This window comes from Protopterus annectens, chromosome 6.part0, assembly GCF_019279795.1.
Source record: "Protopterus annectens isolate FY-2018-M chromosome 6.part0, PAN1.0, whole genome shotgun sequence".
Lineage (NCBI taxonomy): Eukaryota > Metazoa > Chordata > Ceratodontiformes > Protopteridae > Protopterus > Protopterus annectens.
In genome coordinates, this window is record NC_056737.1 from 305,730,728 (window position 1) to 305,748,536 (window position 17,809).

The 17,809-nt window shown below is 38.8% G+C and overlaps 1 protein-coding gene across 2 annotated transcripts in view; it reads left to right on the forward strand.

Annotated features, from left to right (window-relative positions):
• The window catches only part of PAPLN (papilin, proteoglycan like sulfated glycoprotein), a 1,077,292-nt gene that overhangs the window by 885,858 nt on the left and 173,625 nt on the right, over window positions 1-17,809 (forward strand). For both annotated transcript variants that reach the window (XM_044074058.1, XM_044074059.1), the window contains one exon: window positions 8,291-8,519. In XM_044074058.1, coding sequence (XP_043929993.1) covers window positions 8,291-8,519 — 229 coding nt within the window. The remainder of the gene's footprint in view (window positions 1-8,290; window positions 8,520-17,809) is intronic.

Genomic DNA, 17,809 nt, shown 5'->3' on the forward strand with positions numbered 1-17,809 from the left:
TTTTTCAAGTGCAAAGAAATATCATCTGCAAATAGTCAGTTTTTCCTAATTACCATATCAATCATATCCTTAAATTACAGAGTCCTTTACTATCTTATTATTGTGTCAGGGAATGCAAATGCTTCCATTGCACATAAAATACCAGCTTACTCTGTCAAATGCTTTTTCTGCATCAAGACTCACCAACAACAGTGGTATTTTCTTATAGTCTGCTTCCATCTGGATCATTACTGTATTAATGTTGCCAAATGTTTACCTCTCCTCCACAAAACCAGACTAAGCTATATCAATCCATTTTAGCAAAAGCTAATTTAAGTTTTTGAGAGCCAAGCAGTGATAAGTTTCATGTGGCAGATTTGTGGTAGATTTAGCTACTTTATTATAGCACTGTAGAGTTTTAAGGGTAACAATAGCAGTAAAGCTTGTTAAAACTGGAGAGGCATACAGTACGGTAGGGAGTAGATAGGCTGTGGCAATGCATTTTTCCTGACTGCATCTGTGAGGAATGGTTTAGCTCAAGATAGACTGCCTAGTTAATGGTGTGTGTGTGTGTGTGTTTTTTTAATGCTTGTAATATGATTGTCAAATTTCATTTGGTCATCTATAATAACTCCAGAGTAGTTTGGTGTGTGTTACTAGTTCAGTTTTTGTATTGTTCATTGATGATATACAGATTTTTTGTTGGTGTTTTTTGTGTGAACAACGTTGGCTTCATTTTCATCGGGTTAAGGAGTTGGGAGTCATACAACCAGATTTCAATGGAAGAGGAAGATTGTTGGGTTAGTTGTTGGAGATTAGTTAAATGTTTAGTTGCAGAGGGTTGAGTTGCCAGTGTAGTAGCCTATTGAAGAGTGCATGGATGCAGTATGCAAGTAATTTATGAATAAGTTGAAAATGAGGGGCCTAATATTGATCCTTGGGGCACACCAAGGGATATGGTCATGAAGGATGAGTAATCCTTTTATCATTTTACAGTCTGCTGCCTGTTTGTTGAGTAACTGTGTAACCAGTGCAGGACAGAGTCTCTAAAGTCTAATAAAGAAAGTTTATGTAGAAGGTTTTTAGTAGGTGACAATGTCAAAAGTCTTTGATAAGTCAAGGAAGAGGATGGATACTATGTTATCTGAGATTCTGTTTTGGTTAATTGTGTTATGAAACATAGCAATGCTGTAGTGGTGCTATGACAGAGTCTGAAACCATGATGCATTAGAGGAGTTTGTATCATAGAATAAATGTAAGAAGTTTACAGTGGATGCACTTTCCAGAATTTTTGGTAGGGCTGACAGAAATGTAATGAGTCTATAGCTATATAGGTCAGTGGAAGACCCACCTTTATGTAGATGTATGGCAAAGGATTTTTTTCCAGAGGTGAGGAACATTCTTCTTCTTCTGGCTTTTCCCAGTTAGGGGTCGCCACAGTGGATTATCTGTCCGCTCATGATTGGCAGTGGAGTTTTTTTACAGTGTCGAGTTGCCAGCCCAGCGCCCAACCTTCCACAGAAGGCACACACATGCACACATTCACATTTACATCTAGGGCCAATTTAGAGTGTCCAATCCACCTACAGCATGTCTTTGGGATGTGGGAGGAAACCGGAGCACCCGGAGGAAACCGACGCAACCACAGGGAGGACATGCAGACTCCGCACAGAAGGCGCCCCAGCCAAGGATCGAACCGGAGAACCTATTGCTGTGAGGCGACAGTGCAAAGCACTGCAGCTGCCCAGAAGTGAGGGACATCATTTTGTTTTTATTGTACAGTGGATTAGAATGGGAAACAGGGTATGCAGCTATGTCTGTGGCAAACTTTATGTATTCTGTACGGAGTCGGTTGGGGAAAGCAAGAGGGTCTCCAGTTCAATCCTTGGCAGGGATGCCTTCTGTGCAGAGTCTGCATGTCCTCCCTGTGGTTGCGTGGGTTTCCTCTGGGTGCTCCGGTTTCCTCCCTCATCCCAAAGACATGCTGTAGGTGGATTGGACACTCTAAATTGGCCCTAGGTGTGAGTGTGTGTGTGTGTGTGTGTGTGTGTGTGTGTGTGTGTGTGTGTGTGTGTGTGTGTGTGTGTGTGTGCCTTCTGTGGAAGTTGGGCACCAGGCTGGCAACTCGACACTGTAAAACTCCACTGCCAATCATTGGCGGACAGGTGATCCGCTGTGGCGACCCCTAACCAAGAAAAGCCGAAAAAGGAAGAAGAAGTAGGGAGTTGGTTGGGGGCTAAAGTGGTGGGTTTTAATTTTTAAAGGAGTTTTTTTTTAAAGGAGGCAGGGTTGTCTTGGCTTGTTTGAGTTGGAAGTAGAAAGTTGTTGGTGGTAGTATTGTTGAGGAAGGAGGCTACTATTTGAGTAAAGTGGGAGTTAAATTGGGAGGCTTTGTTTTCATTTTGGTGAATGGTGGATGGAATATGTCCTTGGTTTAGTAGGTTATTGATTGAGGTTCAAGACTAAAGCATGGTAAAGAAGGATTTTTTTGTCATTTTTAGTTGATGTTTTAAGTTGCTTTTTAAGTCTATCTGAGTTGCTACAAATTTATTTTACTTTGTAATTATGTTTTCCAGACTTTATGTCTTTCTTTCACAAGTTGCTTGATATTCATGGAAAGCCACGGAGTGTGATCGGCTTTGATTCTTTTTGTCCTGGTAGGGGAAAGTCTGTTGACCATGTTTAGGAAGCTGTTACTGGAATCTTAGACAGTGCCATCTAGGGGCGGGTTTTTAGCATGTTCCACTTATAATGCTGTAAGGTGGTGACAAAGGTTTCAGTTTGGAAATTAGATAGATTTTTTTTACCTTGTTATATGGTCTTTAATATTGTCTGAGTAGATAGGTTGGAAGGTAGTTGCTTTAAGAAAATGGCAGTGTACCATAGGATGAGTATTTTTTTTTTGCCAGGATGTAAGAGTCCAGTTTAAAGTAAATTCCCGTGTAGTTTGTTTATTGTATCTTTGTTGTAGGACTGGTAAGTTGGGTGAAACCATACAACTATATGCTAATTGATGTGCTGTTTGAGTTTAAGGTAAGCCAGTCAATATTTACATAATTTAGAATTATTGTTTGTCGATGTATTTTATGAGAATAGTGGAAACCCAGTAAAGAATATTTTCTAAAGGGGATGTATTATTATCTGGAGGTATATATGTACTATAACTTCTCTTTTGTGAGAGCTGAGTTTAAGGGATGTTACTAGCATGTTAACAATATTTTTCTTACATATTTTTGTATATTATTGCTACATTGCCTGCTTTTTTCCTTTTCTATCTAGCCTGAGTATATTGAAACCTCGTGGTAGGACTTCTTTATTTTTTTCTTGTTTCAGACATGTTTAGGTGGCAAATAGGATATCAGTGGTTGATTAACCCAAGCATGAACTTCAAAATATATATATATGTACTTGGTTTAAAATTCAATATACTGTAAAAAACAAAATTCCTTGAAGAAGATGAATTTTGGTTTATAGGAACATATAATAAATACAAGTACCTACGAAGAATGGGTTAGAGTATTAAAAATCCAACAAAATGAAATATGTACAATTATTTTATAAGATATGTTTTTTACAGTATATTAAATTTTAAACCAAGTACATATAGATTTTTTTTAAAGACTACTCAGTAAATGAAGCAATATAACACCTTAATTAAATTGTCTGAATTAACTTTAAACTGCAGATACTGAAGATATTCTGATTGTATTTGTTTTTGGTACAACTAGTATAGAAATTCATTGGAGTGATGTAATTCAGTTTAATTCAAATTTATTGAAAGAGACTGATTGGCCATTGAATATGGTCAGTTGACTATATTAAGTGAATGAATTTAGTGCTTAAATGACTCTGAAGAAGCCTATATGTATTTAAGGCAAAAGCACTAAGTTATTTAAGTTAAACAAGAAGTTGGAATAAACAGCACTTTTTTTTACTTCTAGTTGCGATCCGTTTGTTTTTTTATTTTTTTGTTTTTTTTATTTTTTGTTACTCTACAGTCATTCCTGAATTTGTCAGTCTTGTGCTATAAATTTAGCCACCCTTACCTCCTTACACATACTACATCTACTCTGTGTAGCATGGAATGTAGCTGCCCTTGCATTTACTACGTCTGTGCTATGTAGCCTCAGATATGTATCGCAGAGCTGCCCATGCACTTACTACATCCAGCATTCACAGCCTGGAATGCTGCTGACAGTAAATGCTATGTATACTACATCTGCCTTCTGAAGGATAAAAAGTTACTGAATTTTTAATTTTGAATCATCACTGCTGAGGAGCAAATTTTATCCAATGATACTATGCATGATTGCCCACACTGTAAACATCACCAATCTATAGCCTGTGGTCATCCTTTTCAGCTGCATTATGACCCTTGAAGTTACCACCACTGAGCTGTTGGGTGTGTCTGTGTATTCTTAAAGTGTCTCCTGAATGCACCTTCTTTGAAATGCTGAAGTGTCCAGCCATCTGTCTCAGTGAAGCACATTAACTCTTCTTTTTTTTTAAGTTGACAGTAAATGTATTCATCCCCATGATTTTATAATTAGTGACTCAGCTAAAAACTAACCATCTAGCCATTGTGTTCAGTATGAATCCTCCTTGGACTCCCTTTTTTTCCCCATGACATTCAAATGTTTAAAAACAATGCTTCAACATTGACTGCTGGCTTAGCATCACAGATAAAACTGCATTGCCAATGAGATAGGTATAGACATTGTCAGTTATTATGCAAAGTGATAATGGAACATGGTGTCTGATATGTCAGTACCTGGCATGGCCTCTACCTTTGTTACCATAGTAACAATACTGCTTGCAGTCTTATGGATCCAAACTCTAGCATAAACCTGGTTCAGTAGAGGTGGAAAGGTCAGTCAATGGGTTTATATTATCAAGCCTGCATTCAGTGACCTCCAACACTTCTACATATAAGTCTTAGCTCATGTGTCAGTATGACTGGTTGGATCAGTAAAGCAGTGTATATTAGTATCCTAACATGTGGCATTAGCTTCAGATTACATCCTTTAAAATGCCATGTCATGACACTTTCACTATGGTATACTGATATAGTACCGTGAGGCCTGCTGTGGCTTTCCTCATTTCTCAGCTACCTCAGCCTTAGGCATTAATTGGGTTTTCTAAGTTTTTCTCACTTTCATCGTGCTGTTAATAGAGCTGCATTAAAGCCATCAACAGGAACATTTGACTAGCTTGCTAACCAGGACAGAAGTTCAAAGTGAGACACCACGCAAAAAAAAAAAAAAAAAACACTTGAAATTTGTATGGCGCTTACGGACTACAGATGGCAGCACTATGAATCAACCAGAACTCTTTCATAGGTTCATAGTTTCATACTAGGCTAATAACTACTAGAGTCTTTACAAGCCTAGTCATGCAACACAACCCAGTTTTTTCCCAGAGTTTCTTGGATTCCTATATGGTGGGGTATGTTAGTAAAGAAGTAGCTAAGGGTTATGTGGGGGCGTATGTTAGTTGGGGGTTTACTTACTGTTGACCTCTGTCCATCAAAGACATGGGGGCTAGGCTGAGGATAAAGTTGTGATTTCTTATCCAATGATCATGGTTTCTTATGAACAGGGTCAGGGATGAACTCTGCTTCACATAAATAGGGAGCTTATTCCATAGCATGGGGATCCTTTGAGACACATATCAGTCCCTCCAGCAGGTTCTATTTATGTTGCATACAAAATTCAGGTCTTTGGATATAGTGTTTCTGGTGTTGTTTGTCTAGCAGATGTGCAAGAAATCAATCAGAGCTGGATATGAGGATGCCTTATAAGCTAGGCATAGATCGTCTCTCAGCAACCTGTAGGAGACTGAGTACAGAGACAGGACCTTAAGGCGATCTGCATAGAACAGGTATTCATACCCTGGAGTCTCCTGGTGAGGAACCTTTATGGCCATTCCAGTTGTTGCAAGTGCCTGGATAGGTAAATGCCAAAGCAGGCATTGTACTAGGTCTAATAAGGGCAGAGTAGAGTGGTATTATGACTTCCTTGGACCTGGATGCCATACCCTTGCTTATGAGGTGGGCAACAAAGAATGATTTTCTTGCTATCTTGGTTACTCATTGGTCAAACACCAGATTGCTGTCTAATATGTTCCCAGATCCCTAAATATCGGGTCAACTCTGTAGGGTATTTTATCAAGGAAGCAATTAGCTTAGGTGGACACCTTTCTAAAGGGTACTGCCATGCATTTTTTTTTGCATTGAGTTTTAATCCATAGCTTTCAAACCAATCATTTGTTTGTGTTAGACTCTCTTGTAGGATGTTGGTGTCATGGGCAGAATCTATGAAAGCACTCAATTTACAGTCATCTGTGAACCTGGTGAGCCAGAGGCCTTTGACATTAGCCTTGACTTCCAAGAAGTAGATGCCAAAAGCAACAGGCCAAACAGAGAGCCCGGGGCATTCTGCTGGAGACTGGTCTCACTGATCCTGACTTCTTTGGCCCTATCTGTGAGCCAGCTGGGAATCCATTGAGTTATGTAGGGCTTTATACCTAGTTGTGAGAGTTTGTCAACAACACCTGAGTTGTATCAAATGCCTTGGCCAGGTTAAGGTAGGTAGTATGCACTGTTTTCCACTCATCCATAGTCATAGTGACCCCCTCAAAGAAGTCTACGAAGTTAAGTGGGCAAGACCTTCTCTTAAAAAAGCCAAACTTGGATGGGTCCAGTGTCTGTAGGTTGCCAATGTCCCTGCTGATCATTTCCATGATAATTTGTTCTATGACCTTGCATATTAGACTTGTCAGACTGATGGGTCTGTGGTTCCTGGGGTCAGTTGATGGTCCACCCTTATGAAAAAGGATGACCATTGCAGCCCTCCATTTACCTGGTATGTAACCTATTTTGAAGTTGTAGTTGAAGAATGACTCAAGTGGTCCTGGTAGTTCATGCTTTAGGCTGTTTAGGAGGCAACCAGGGATACTGTCCAGGCTGATTGAAGCAGTGTTGTTAGTCTTAGCGAGCACCTCCAGAACCTTCTCCTTGTTGATAGTTGGGGGGGAGATTCTAGAAGGGATTTCACAGACGGTAGATGGGGGGGTGAAGTTAGAACTAAATTTAACAGCCAGTATTTTTGTGATGTCAGCTAGAACAGTGACATAGCATATGCCATTTACCACCAGTTCAGCACACTGCTGAGTGTTACCTTTAAAGTTCCTGACATAGCTGAAGACGGCCTTGTGATTGTCCTTAGCATGGGAGGCTATCCTGACCTTGTAAATGGCCTTATTAATCTTTATTAGACCTCCTAGTTTCCTGTTTAGTTGAATCAGAGAGCTCCTGTCTGTATGAGAGCTGGTCTTTCTCACTTTGGCCAAGACTTTTTTTCTTTTGTTATATTGCCTGTTAAGGCAGGATTCCACCAATGTGGCTTGGTTTTGGTGTTAGATCTGGGCTTACTTCTGTTAGGTACAGCAACCTCAATGCAGCCACCTACATGTTTGTACAGGGTTTCTGTAAGCAATTCTGCATAGGTTGTGTTCTCAGGCTTTGGGAGAGCTGTGAATTTTGACAAACCTTCACGTTAAGTATGCAGTAGTAAAGTTCCTAACTATTACGAGTTTAGTTGACTTTTCTAGGCTGATTCTTATTTTGAGTATACAGCTTCGTAGATTTCAATGGACACCAAAACATTCAAACATTTAATTGCATTTCTCCTACTTTTCATATATAACCCAAGAAATTGGTTGTTTTCTGCTGGTGAAGGATTTATAGGTCTTGATGTGCATAGTAAAGGTGCCTGCACTCAGAAATTTTGGGATCTTCTAGCAGTTTCATTGTTTACCTTGTTTATTGACTTGTAAGACACACCAACACATATCGATGTATGCTAAAAAAAACAAAAAAAAAAAACAGTCTTTCTAGTTGCTGGATTTTTAGTGTATTTTCCAGTGACTAATTGTGTCACTGTTGTTGTTATTATACAGTGTAATTCCTGGTCATTAGTGAAAATACTGCCAAACTCTTAACACATACCAAGCACTTCCAGTTAGCTGATAAAACACAGGTGCATTTCTTTGTATATTTTCAACAGTTTCTTGGTAGCTAGCAGGATCTGCTTTGCAAAATCAGCTGCTGGCCAAAACTGTAAATCAGCAGTAGTTGTAATTTTAAGCCAAAACTACTGCCTGATAAAACTGACCACCCTTTTTTTGTGTTAACTCATAAATCTACACAGGCACTCACCCCCATTTCTTTAAACAAACTAAATTAAAACATATATATTCTTAATATTTACCATTTTTAATACAGCAAACAATGACCCTTCACTTTTTTTAGATAACAGATATGAACGAAAAGAGGTGGAGAGGGCCCCCTCAGTACCGAGACCAGATGATATCAATCCATTGGTGCCTTCTTGGGATTCTTATGGTGGACGACAAGAATTAATTATTGCTCGTCCACTAGACTGCACCAGATCTCTCTATGGATGCTGCTCTGATGGTCAGACTTCAGCCCGGGGCCCTGGTAAAGAAGGGTGCCCAGTCATCCCCTGCCAGGAGACAAGGTAAGACAGAAAACTACCCCTAATTAGAATGCTGCAGTTTTATAATGAGCAATCCTGAATGTCTCTACCTGTTGTTACCTGTAGTTCTGTGTGTGTTCTAGACAAGGTAATACAGCATGCTGCCTTTAACAGATATGTTGCAGTTCAGTAATAAATGATGCCAAATGTCTTTGCTTGTTAATACATGTAGGGATGTGTGCATGTGTGTGGGCGTTGGGTTTGTGTGTGTGTGTGTGTGTGTGTGTGTGTGTGTGTGTGTGTGTGTGTGTGTGTGTGTGTGTGTGTGTGTGTGTGTGTGTGTGTGTGTGTGTGTGTGTGTGTGTGTGTGTGTGTGTGTGTATCCCAGACAAGGTAAGATAGCATGCTACTCTTAGCACTTTGCAGTTTGATAATGAATGATGCCAAAGGCCTTTGCATACTGAAACCCATGCTGGTCTATAATAAAAGATGCATAGAACTAACAGTTGACTCCCTCCATACGATATAATTACCTGAACTCCTGAAAGCCATATTAACCCACTGCAATGAGTTGTTATAGTTTTTTTGTCAAGCACTAAATTACTTTCATTATATAAAAAACCTTATCCTTTTGTAAGTCTGCTCTCTCTCAACCTCCCTCTCTAGGGTCTGTGACCTTTGCCCTTCTGCAGGCCATATTTTTCTCTTTGTGGTTTTTTTTTTATGCCATTTTTTGTTTATTTGAACCATAAATTCCCACTAGTATTAAACCCATTTTCATCTGAAGCCCACTGAGAGAAGCCCCACAGCAACATGATATTTTAAGATCACAGCAATTAATATTAAACAAATACAGGCAAAAATGAAGCATAAGAGTGACTATATTAGATAACAACAACTTTGTATGACCCTTATCAGAATATCCATGCATTGTTATTACTGTTAATTATTTTCTGCTATGTCTTTAGAACTACCAGAGCTGATCCTGAAACTGGATCTCTGTAATCAGTGCCCTACCCCAGTGCTTAAATAAATAATGGTCAATCAGTAGAGAAAAGGGAATTCCAAGATGTCTGCACATTAAGTAACAGCTTAATTTCAGCTCTCCTAGTGTGAAAACAGAAACTCAGAAAACAGAGCCAGTGAATTTGTCTTTTGGGGTAAATTTTAGTTAGTGGCTAGTAAGTGCACTGCCTAAATGCCAATAAAGAAGAAATTTAGAGAACCTGAAATTAAATCACCCACAAAAGGTGATGAGAAAACATTAGCTGGGAAGAATCCTGCAGCTGTTCAGTAAAAATCAGTTCAGTCTCCAGCTTTGGTGCAAGACATGACCTCCAATAATCTAAAGGAAAAAAATTAAGGCAAACTGATTACAATGAATAAATCACTCAAGTTTATCAACTAAAAGAATAAAAGGCTGAAAAATGAAAGAAGCTTTAAATAGTAATTCAGGTGAGCTGATAAAACTGCAAAAATCAGAGGTCAAAATGAAGAAAGGGCTGGTTGAGTATGAGACTGCTCAAGAAGAGATGTTTCAGAAAATGGAAGAATTAGACATCACAGCATGTAGGGAAAACCTGAGATTTTTCTTCTGTACCAGACAAACTGGAAGGAACAAACTGTATTAATTTTATGAAAACACAGATAAGCAACTGGACTGGTATTCCACAGCAGGAGTTGTTAGTTGAAAGGGAATATTGTGTGTATGCTCCAGATCTGGCCATGAGAAAGCCACCAAGGCCTCTAATAGTAAACATGCAATCCTACCAGCAGAAATACTTGATTCTGACAAAACTGTGGCAGAAGGACAAATTTTTAAAATATGGAAACAATAGAGTGTTTGTGCAAAATGATTACTCACTGTACACCAGGCAGGAGAAGAGCAAATGTATTTCAGCAATCAGGGAATGCTGAGAGGCTGGTATGAGATTCAAGCTGATGTATCCAGCTATCTTCAGCATACTTTTTCCTCAAAGATCAAAGCCATTTTTTGATGCAGAACATGCTAAGAAGGAAATACAAAAATGCTTCCAAAGTGATTATAAAACAGAAAGGGACTCTGATTCTTATTCTTCTGATAATAAAACACATAGAGAGACAATACCAGTAAAATCCTTTCCAATGTTCCAAAGGAAAATGTTTGAGAAACAGAGAAAAGCACAGGAGTTGACTAGAAGGACCAGGAGTACTTTGGAAATGAACCAGAGACTGGAGTTTGGAGATGGAGATCAACAGGAAGAAAACAAGCAACTCAGAAAGTAATGAATAAATGTGGATTATAAAGCATTACTCACAGTTATGAAATATGGCAGACCAAGAAAACCTGTAAACACTGGATGTTTTTGGCTTTGCTAAACTTGTAGGGGACTCCAAATCATATGCCCTACTTCATGTCATTAGTGTTTGGAAGAACATTCTGAGGAGGGGAAGAGGAAGAAAAGATGTAGCTGTAAGTAAAACAATTTTTGTTCTTACCAGTATTTTTATAAGACATGGCATATGTGTATGTTATACAGTAAAGCATTTTTAGTTATTTTTTGTGTGTCATTAGGGATACTAAAGTAAACAGGTACCCTTTTTTCTTCTTCTTTCGTTCCTGTTGTTTAGTTTTAAGAAATGTAGGCACTATAATGTAAAAAGAAAGGAAAGCCTTGACAAAAGTATGTTTAAGATAATAGGCTGTAATCTTAGGATGATGAGATAAGAGATGGGTTGTAAAAGTACATACAGCATGCAATAAGTAAAATGTATGTGCTTTTTCTTACTTTTGGATAGAGGGATGACTGGATCAAGGCCATTGGCTGTATCTAACAAGTTTTTAAGTGGAAACAATTAAATAAAAGAACACAGAATGTAATGAAAATGTTTTCTTTAGCAAATAAATGTTCACAGTGCAACATGAGAAGTGGGTCTATATCACCACATCGAATGGTGATAAGTTCAAATGCCCTTTGTTTGAACCAAAAAGTCTGAAAGCCCTAAACTGCAAAGTTATGGAACATCGATTTTTTTCCCAGGGAAAAAAAATTGGTGGGCCATCTTCGGGGCTTTGCTATTTCCTCCACTGTAGTGTGATCTCGGAGTTGGTATATTTAAGTAGGGGGGGTGTGGGGGGGGGGTGAAACTGCCAACTTCAGTTTGTTTTGATTTTTTTTTTCATGGAGCAGCGATTTTTTTTCCCTACGAAAAATTTGCTGTTCCGTGAGTTCGCTGTTTAGGGTTTTCGGACCTTTAGGTTTAAACAAAGGGCATTCGGACTTATTAGGATTCGACATCATGATATAGTCCTTGAGAAGCTTGTAGCTGAAGGCAACTGTTTATCTAGTTCCAATGTTTCTACAGAGACAATATGACAAAATGGCAATAAAAACAGAATACCTTTTTTTATTTCAGTGGCTAAAGGATAATGTTTTCTGAAAGCATTCAAATTGTTTTCTACATCTGAGAGAGATAAAGATAAGACAACAACAGACAACACTTAGTGTAAATAGGAGCACACACTGTACCATAAGTCTTACCATGGATACCCTTCATTATAGGTCAGTTAAAGCCTGAGTGTAGTTGTCAATCTGGGACAATTGTTACTCCTAGGAGGGTTAAACTTCATTATTCAAATATGTATATAGTTTTGTGTGTTTGTATAAGTTAATAGACTATTAGGTCATTGGGGTGTTCAAGGGGTTTATCTGTTTTTTGTTTAAATGTTTTAAATAAAACAAAAAGTCTTTTAAGATGTGGCATAAGTTCAAATGAATATGCCAAGAAACAACTGTATACAAGAGCAACCTGTCAAACATCCATCTATGCATGTAATATAAAAGCTGAAACTAGACATTTAAAAAACTGTTACACATAGTCGGAGATATGAATATGGAAAGTGTTTCCATTATGATAAGAAGTTATCTTTGAATGTGAATAGTCACAGGTATATACTAAATAGCAAGAGTAGTGAACTATATTAATAAATGCAGATTGGAAACAGCTATGCTGCAGCAGACACATTTGGAAAAACTGAGCATGTACATTTGATGAACAAAGGATTTCAGGATAGTTATTTAGTGGAATATCTGTGACACAGGAAAAGGGAAGTATTTATATTAACTACTAGAGGAGCTCCAATAGTGATCAATGAGGAAAAAAGTTAATAATGTTATTAAATTTGTAGTAGTAAGGGGCTTCTGCCAAGGGAGAATTACACTGGCATGTATTTATATTCTGCCTAAAACTGCTACATTAAAACAATTCTGTGAGAAATAATCAGCTTTCAGTAGGGATTATTGCCTATATGTGGGGACTAGAATCTGATTTTCAACATTGAGGGTGTATCTGGGGGACCTACAAGGAACATATAACAAAAAATGAGTAGATTTTTGAAGAAATGTATGAAAATATTTGGAATGAAAGATGTGAATTCAGTAGTAGGAGCTCAGAAAGAATTTACATATTATTCCCCAAGGTAGAAAAACTGAGCTAAGTTAGACAGAAATTATATTTCACAGGAACAAGTACATTTGATTGAAAGTTTTGCTACACATCCATTTACTATTTGAGATCATGCACCAATAATAAGTAAAATTTCTCCAAAGCCAACTTCATGCTTCTTAAGACAGAAGTGGCGAACTTCATGACACCCATGCAGAGGGACAATACAGTTATGACTGCTGAATGCTACACAAATGCACTCTATAAGCACTTACACGAGTGCATGGATCATTCTATCCCAAACAGAACCAAGACGCTATCCTCCAAAAAAGAAGGCAATCTGATGGTCCCCTGCCATAAACAAACTCTACAACAGAAGGAAGAAACTTGCAAAAGAGAGTAAAATCCCGTGAGTGGAGGACCTCCCTGGTCAGCCTCAGTAAGAAGCTGAGATCCCTTATAAGATCCTCCAAAGTTAGCTACGAAAACAAAATTGCCAATGATTCTAAGGGCAACCACAAAGCATTCTATAGCTATGTCAAGAATCTCAGTGGCAACACCCAGATCTGCTCTGAGTTACAGCACAATGGCATGAAAATTTCAGAACCAACTGATATTGTCAACATCCTGGCAGATAGGTTCAGTGCTAACCTTACCCCCCTCTCACCCCCTAAAGGACCCATATCTATACAGGAAGAATGCAGAGTCCCTGTAATCACATCTATGCAGGTAAAAGGTGCACTCTCTAAAACCAAAAAACACAGCATCCATGGGACCGGACAACATCCCAGGTTGCATTTTACACGAACTTCAGAACAAACTGGCTCCCCACCTAAGCACCATGTTCAATCGTAGTCTCACATCAGGCTTTGTGCTCACTGAATAACATACAGCAACAGTTATCCCACTCTACAAAGGGGGAGCCACCACTGATTCTGGGAACTATCACCCTATTAACCTGACGAGCCTGGTCTGCAAGGCCATGGAACATATCATCATGGAACTCATAAACAAAGACATTGGTATCCTCCAAACTCTGGACCCCACCCAGTTCGGGTTTGTGAAAGACAGATCATGCCTTCTAAACCTGATTGACTTCTTTGATGCAGTCACCAAAGCCGTAGATGAGGGTAAGGTGGTTCACACAGCCTATCTTGACCTCACCAAGGCTTTCAACACCATCCCCCATTCTAGAATTATAGCTAAACTCACTAAACTAGGTATAAATCCCTATGTCACAAGATGGGTTGCCAACTGGCTCACTGACAGAACCCACAATGTAAAAGATGCAGACTCCAAATCTGACTTCAAACTAGTGACAAGTGGAGTACCACAGAGTTCAGTCCTGGGACATCTCCTGTTTGGTATCTACTTCTCTGAAGTACAGGCTAACACAGAAGGCCTCTGGCTAATGAAGTTTGCAGATGACTGCAAACTAGGAGCCATAGTCAAGTCCCCAAATTATGTGGACATCCTGCAGAAGGGCCTCACTGAGACAGATGCCTGGTGTCAGAGGCATGGCCTCAAGCCCAATGCCAAAAAGTGCATTGTCATCCCCTTTGGTAAAAACTCTGTACCCATGAACTACCACATAAATGGCAGTCTACTTAATGCTGAATGTGTAATAAGAGACCTTGGGACCCAGGTGGACAGTAGTCTCTCCTTTGATAATCACATCGCCACAGTAGTCAGGAAATCCATCTATGTGTCACACCTCATCACAAAAGAGTTTTCATCCAGGAAAAAAGAGGTCATTGTTCACCTCTACTCAGCACTCATTAGGCCCATTATAGAGTACAGCACCCCTTTTGGAATGTACCTCACAAGACATCTGCAGCAGCTGGAAAGGCCACAGAAGTACTACTGGCCTCAAACAGATGCCCTACACTGACCGTCTCAAAAAACTCCAGCTTTACTCCGTAGCATATCACTTACTCTGAGGAGATCTCTCCCTAACATATAAAGCTATGTTAAACCCAGAGCTGTTGGACATGCTACACCTTAAGAAATCCCAATCCCTCTAAGCTATGTGCTCTAGGGACCTAAACCTTGTCACCACAATAAACAGGACATGCTGGAAGGATAGATTCCTGTCCCAGAGACTTCCTATACTCTGAAACAAGTTACCCATCTATGTCAAGCAAAGTTCCTCATTAGCACTCTTCAAGAAAAATCTTGATGAGTGGATGGGAAATAGGAAATACACCCCGGGGATCACTTCTGTGGCTCTGCTCGACAGGGGTTTAGGAAATTAACTTTCTTGGGTGGCGTAAGCCAGGGAACCTTGTTGGCTAGGCTTACTTAGGCCCTCAGGCCGATAGCCTAGTACCTACCTATGAACCTATGAACCCATAAGAATGTAGGGTAAGGAAATAAAAATGAGACACTGGCACTTCACCACACATCTGTTAAACATAGAGGAATTTAAGAAATGGTTAGTGGAAATTATTCATGAGTTATTAGGGAATATAGAAATTCCTTCAGAAAATATAGATAGTGCGATAAAATGAAAGTGGAATTTAAAAATAGGGTAGAGGAAAAAGAGATATAGTTAAGAAGTGACAAGAATTATTTAGGGGGACTGACAAAAGTTAAAGCATTGCAGAATAGGGGGAATCTCAAACAACAAGAAGAGGTGCAAGTGCAAAATGCTAAAGAAAAAATAAGGGAATACCTGGATAATATGCATGATTCTAGAAAGATTGCTATTAAGCAACTGCTTTTTGATAATAATTCCAAAGCTCAAAAGCTTTTAACATATTGGCTAAGGCAACAGAAAGTAGAAAGGTTTGTTGTCAAGTTTAGGGAGCCTATAACAAGGGAAATAACCAAAAAAACTGTAAAGAAATGTGGGTATACAAATAAGTTGGAGAATGTTAGAAATTTTATGAAAATCTGTATAAAGCAGAAAAATCTGGAAATCAAGAGAAAGTACAAATGGAAATGTTTATGGAAGAATTAAATATGACAAGGTAAGAGTTGGAGGGGGGTCAATTATTAACAGTTAGGAATGAGGAGATGAGATAAAAATGGTGATGTATAAACAATCTACAGAAAAGTCTCCGGGAATAGATGGTATTCCTGTGAACATCTGGAAAGTAGGAGGAAAGAAAGTGATAAAGATCTGGAACATTTTGTTTAATAGTATTTTAAGAGGAAGAGAAGCACCAACATCCTGGAAGATGTGGTGGCTGTAATACCTAAAGATGGTAAAGATCCATCAGATCCAGTTTCATATAGGCCCATTTTGATTCTAAACTATGAATATTAAACTGTTCATGTCTATAACAACTAAAAGAATGGCAAAGGTGGTGCCAATATTTATAGATATGGATCAATTTTGCTTTGTGGAGGGGAGGCAAACATTTGACAAAATTAATAGAACAATGATGATCCAGAGGGAAGCAGAATGTAGGAAAATACCACTGTTGTTGGTGGGTCTTGATGCAGAGAAAGCATTCTACAGAGTAAGTGGAGATTTTATGAGTAGGACAATGGAAGCATTTGCATTGCCTAATACAATAATAAGGTTAATTAGGAGGCTATATGAGGGATTGGAGGTAAAAATTAAAGTGGGAGGATCCAGACTGATAAGTTCTGCTTGAACAGAGGAGCTACTCCGAGCTAGACAGGAGTGCTCTCTTTCTCCTTTGTTATTTTTATTATATTTAGACCCATTAGCAAAGATAATAAAAATAAAAATAAAAAAGATTGTTTTTAAAAATAATGCTTTTTATTGAGTCACTCTAAAAAGTAAAAAATAAGGATGGAGTGATTGTGATAATGAGGTACCAGAAGAAATAGGTATACAGTGGCTCTGTATACCTAAACACACACACACACACACACACACACACACACACACACACACACACACACACACACACACACACACACAGACATATATAGCATGTTATGTGCTACAAAAAATGTTCCAGGGGAGTATCAGTTTACAATATATCTCTAAGTCATGGAAATTAGGCAACAAGTTTTGTTTGTGTGTATTTAGTTAGTCTCCTGACAGAACAAGGTGTGAGAATTGGTAAAATATCTGCTAAAATGGAAGAAATATATCTGTAGGTCTGCAGTTAATTTTGACGACTGATGATTTTGCCAACAAAGTATACTGCTGTGTTTTGTTTTTTGTTTGTTTTGTTTAATTGACATAACTCAAGAAGTACTGAGTTTATTGAACGTAGGAATGTTAGTCATTAAGAATGCTTAGTGTATGTGGTTTTAGTTATGAGAAGTTAGTGTTTGTGTCAATGCCAAAACTTTCAAATATGCTGAAATTCTGGCATTGTGTGTGTGTGTGTGTGTGTGTGTGTGTGTGTGTGTGTGTGTGTGTGTGTGTGTGTGTGTGTGTGTGTGTGTGTGTGTGTGTGTGCGCGTGTGTGCATGTGTGTGTTTATTCTCATCAACCATAGCCATACACAGCCAGTGAGAAACTGGGAATGAGAGCATTTCCACTGGGCAGCCCTGCTTCTCCTCACATAACATGAGCAATGGTCTAAACTGTCAGTAACTCATAATTCTCTTCAATTTTATTCACACTGAATGTACATGTCTTCCTTGCCTGCATATCTGACATTGCTTCAGGCTGTCACCCTACAGGTCTCCATGCCTCCCTGGTGCTCCAAACCCACCCTAGGATGCATTTTCTCTTTTTTAAGTCTTCTCTTGGGCATACATTAGCCTAGGTATGAGATGCTCACCTGTATTGCTACTGTGGAACAGGCCTCTATTGTGTCCTTCTGTTATGCCTGCCCAGTGAGAGGCAAACACTTATTTTGTTTCCAGTTTCCATTCCCCTTTTGTAGAACTCCTCCTCCTCCAAGGATGTTTTCAGCTCCATCTACAGGACGCCTTCCAACTCTTTCTGGTTCCAACTATTGACCATTTTATTG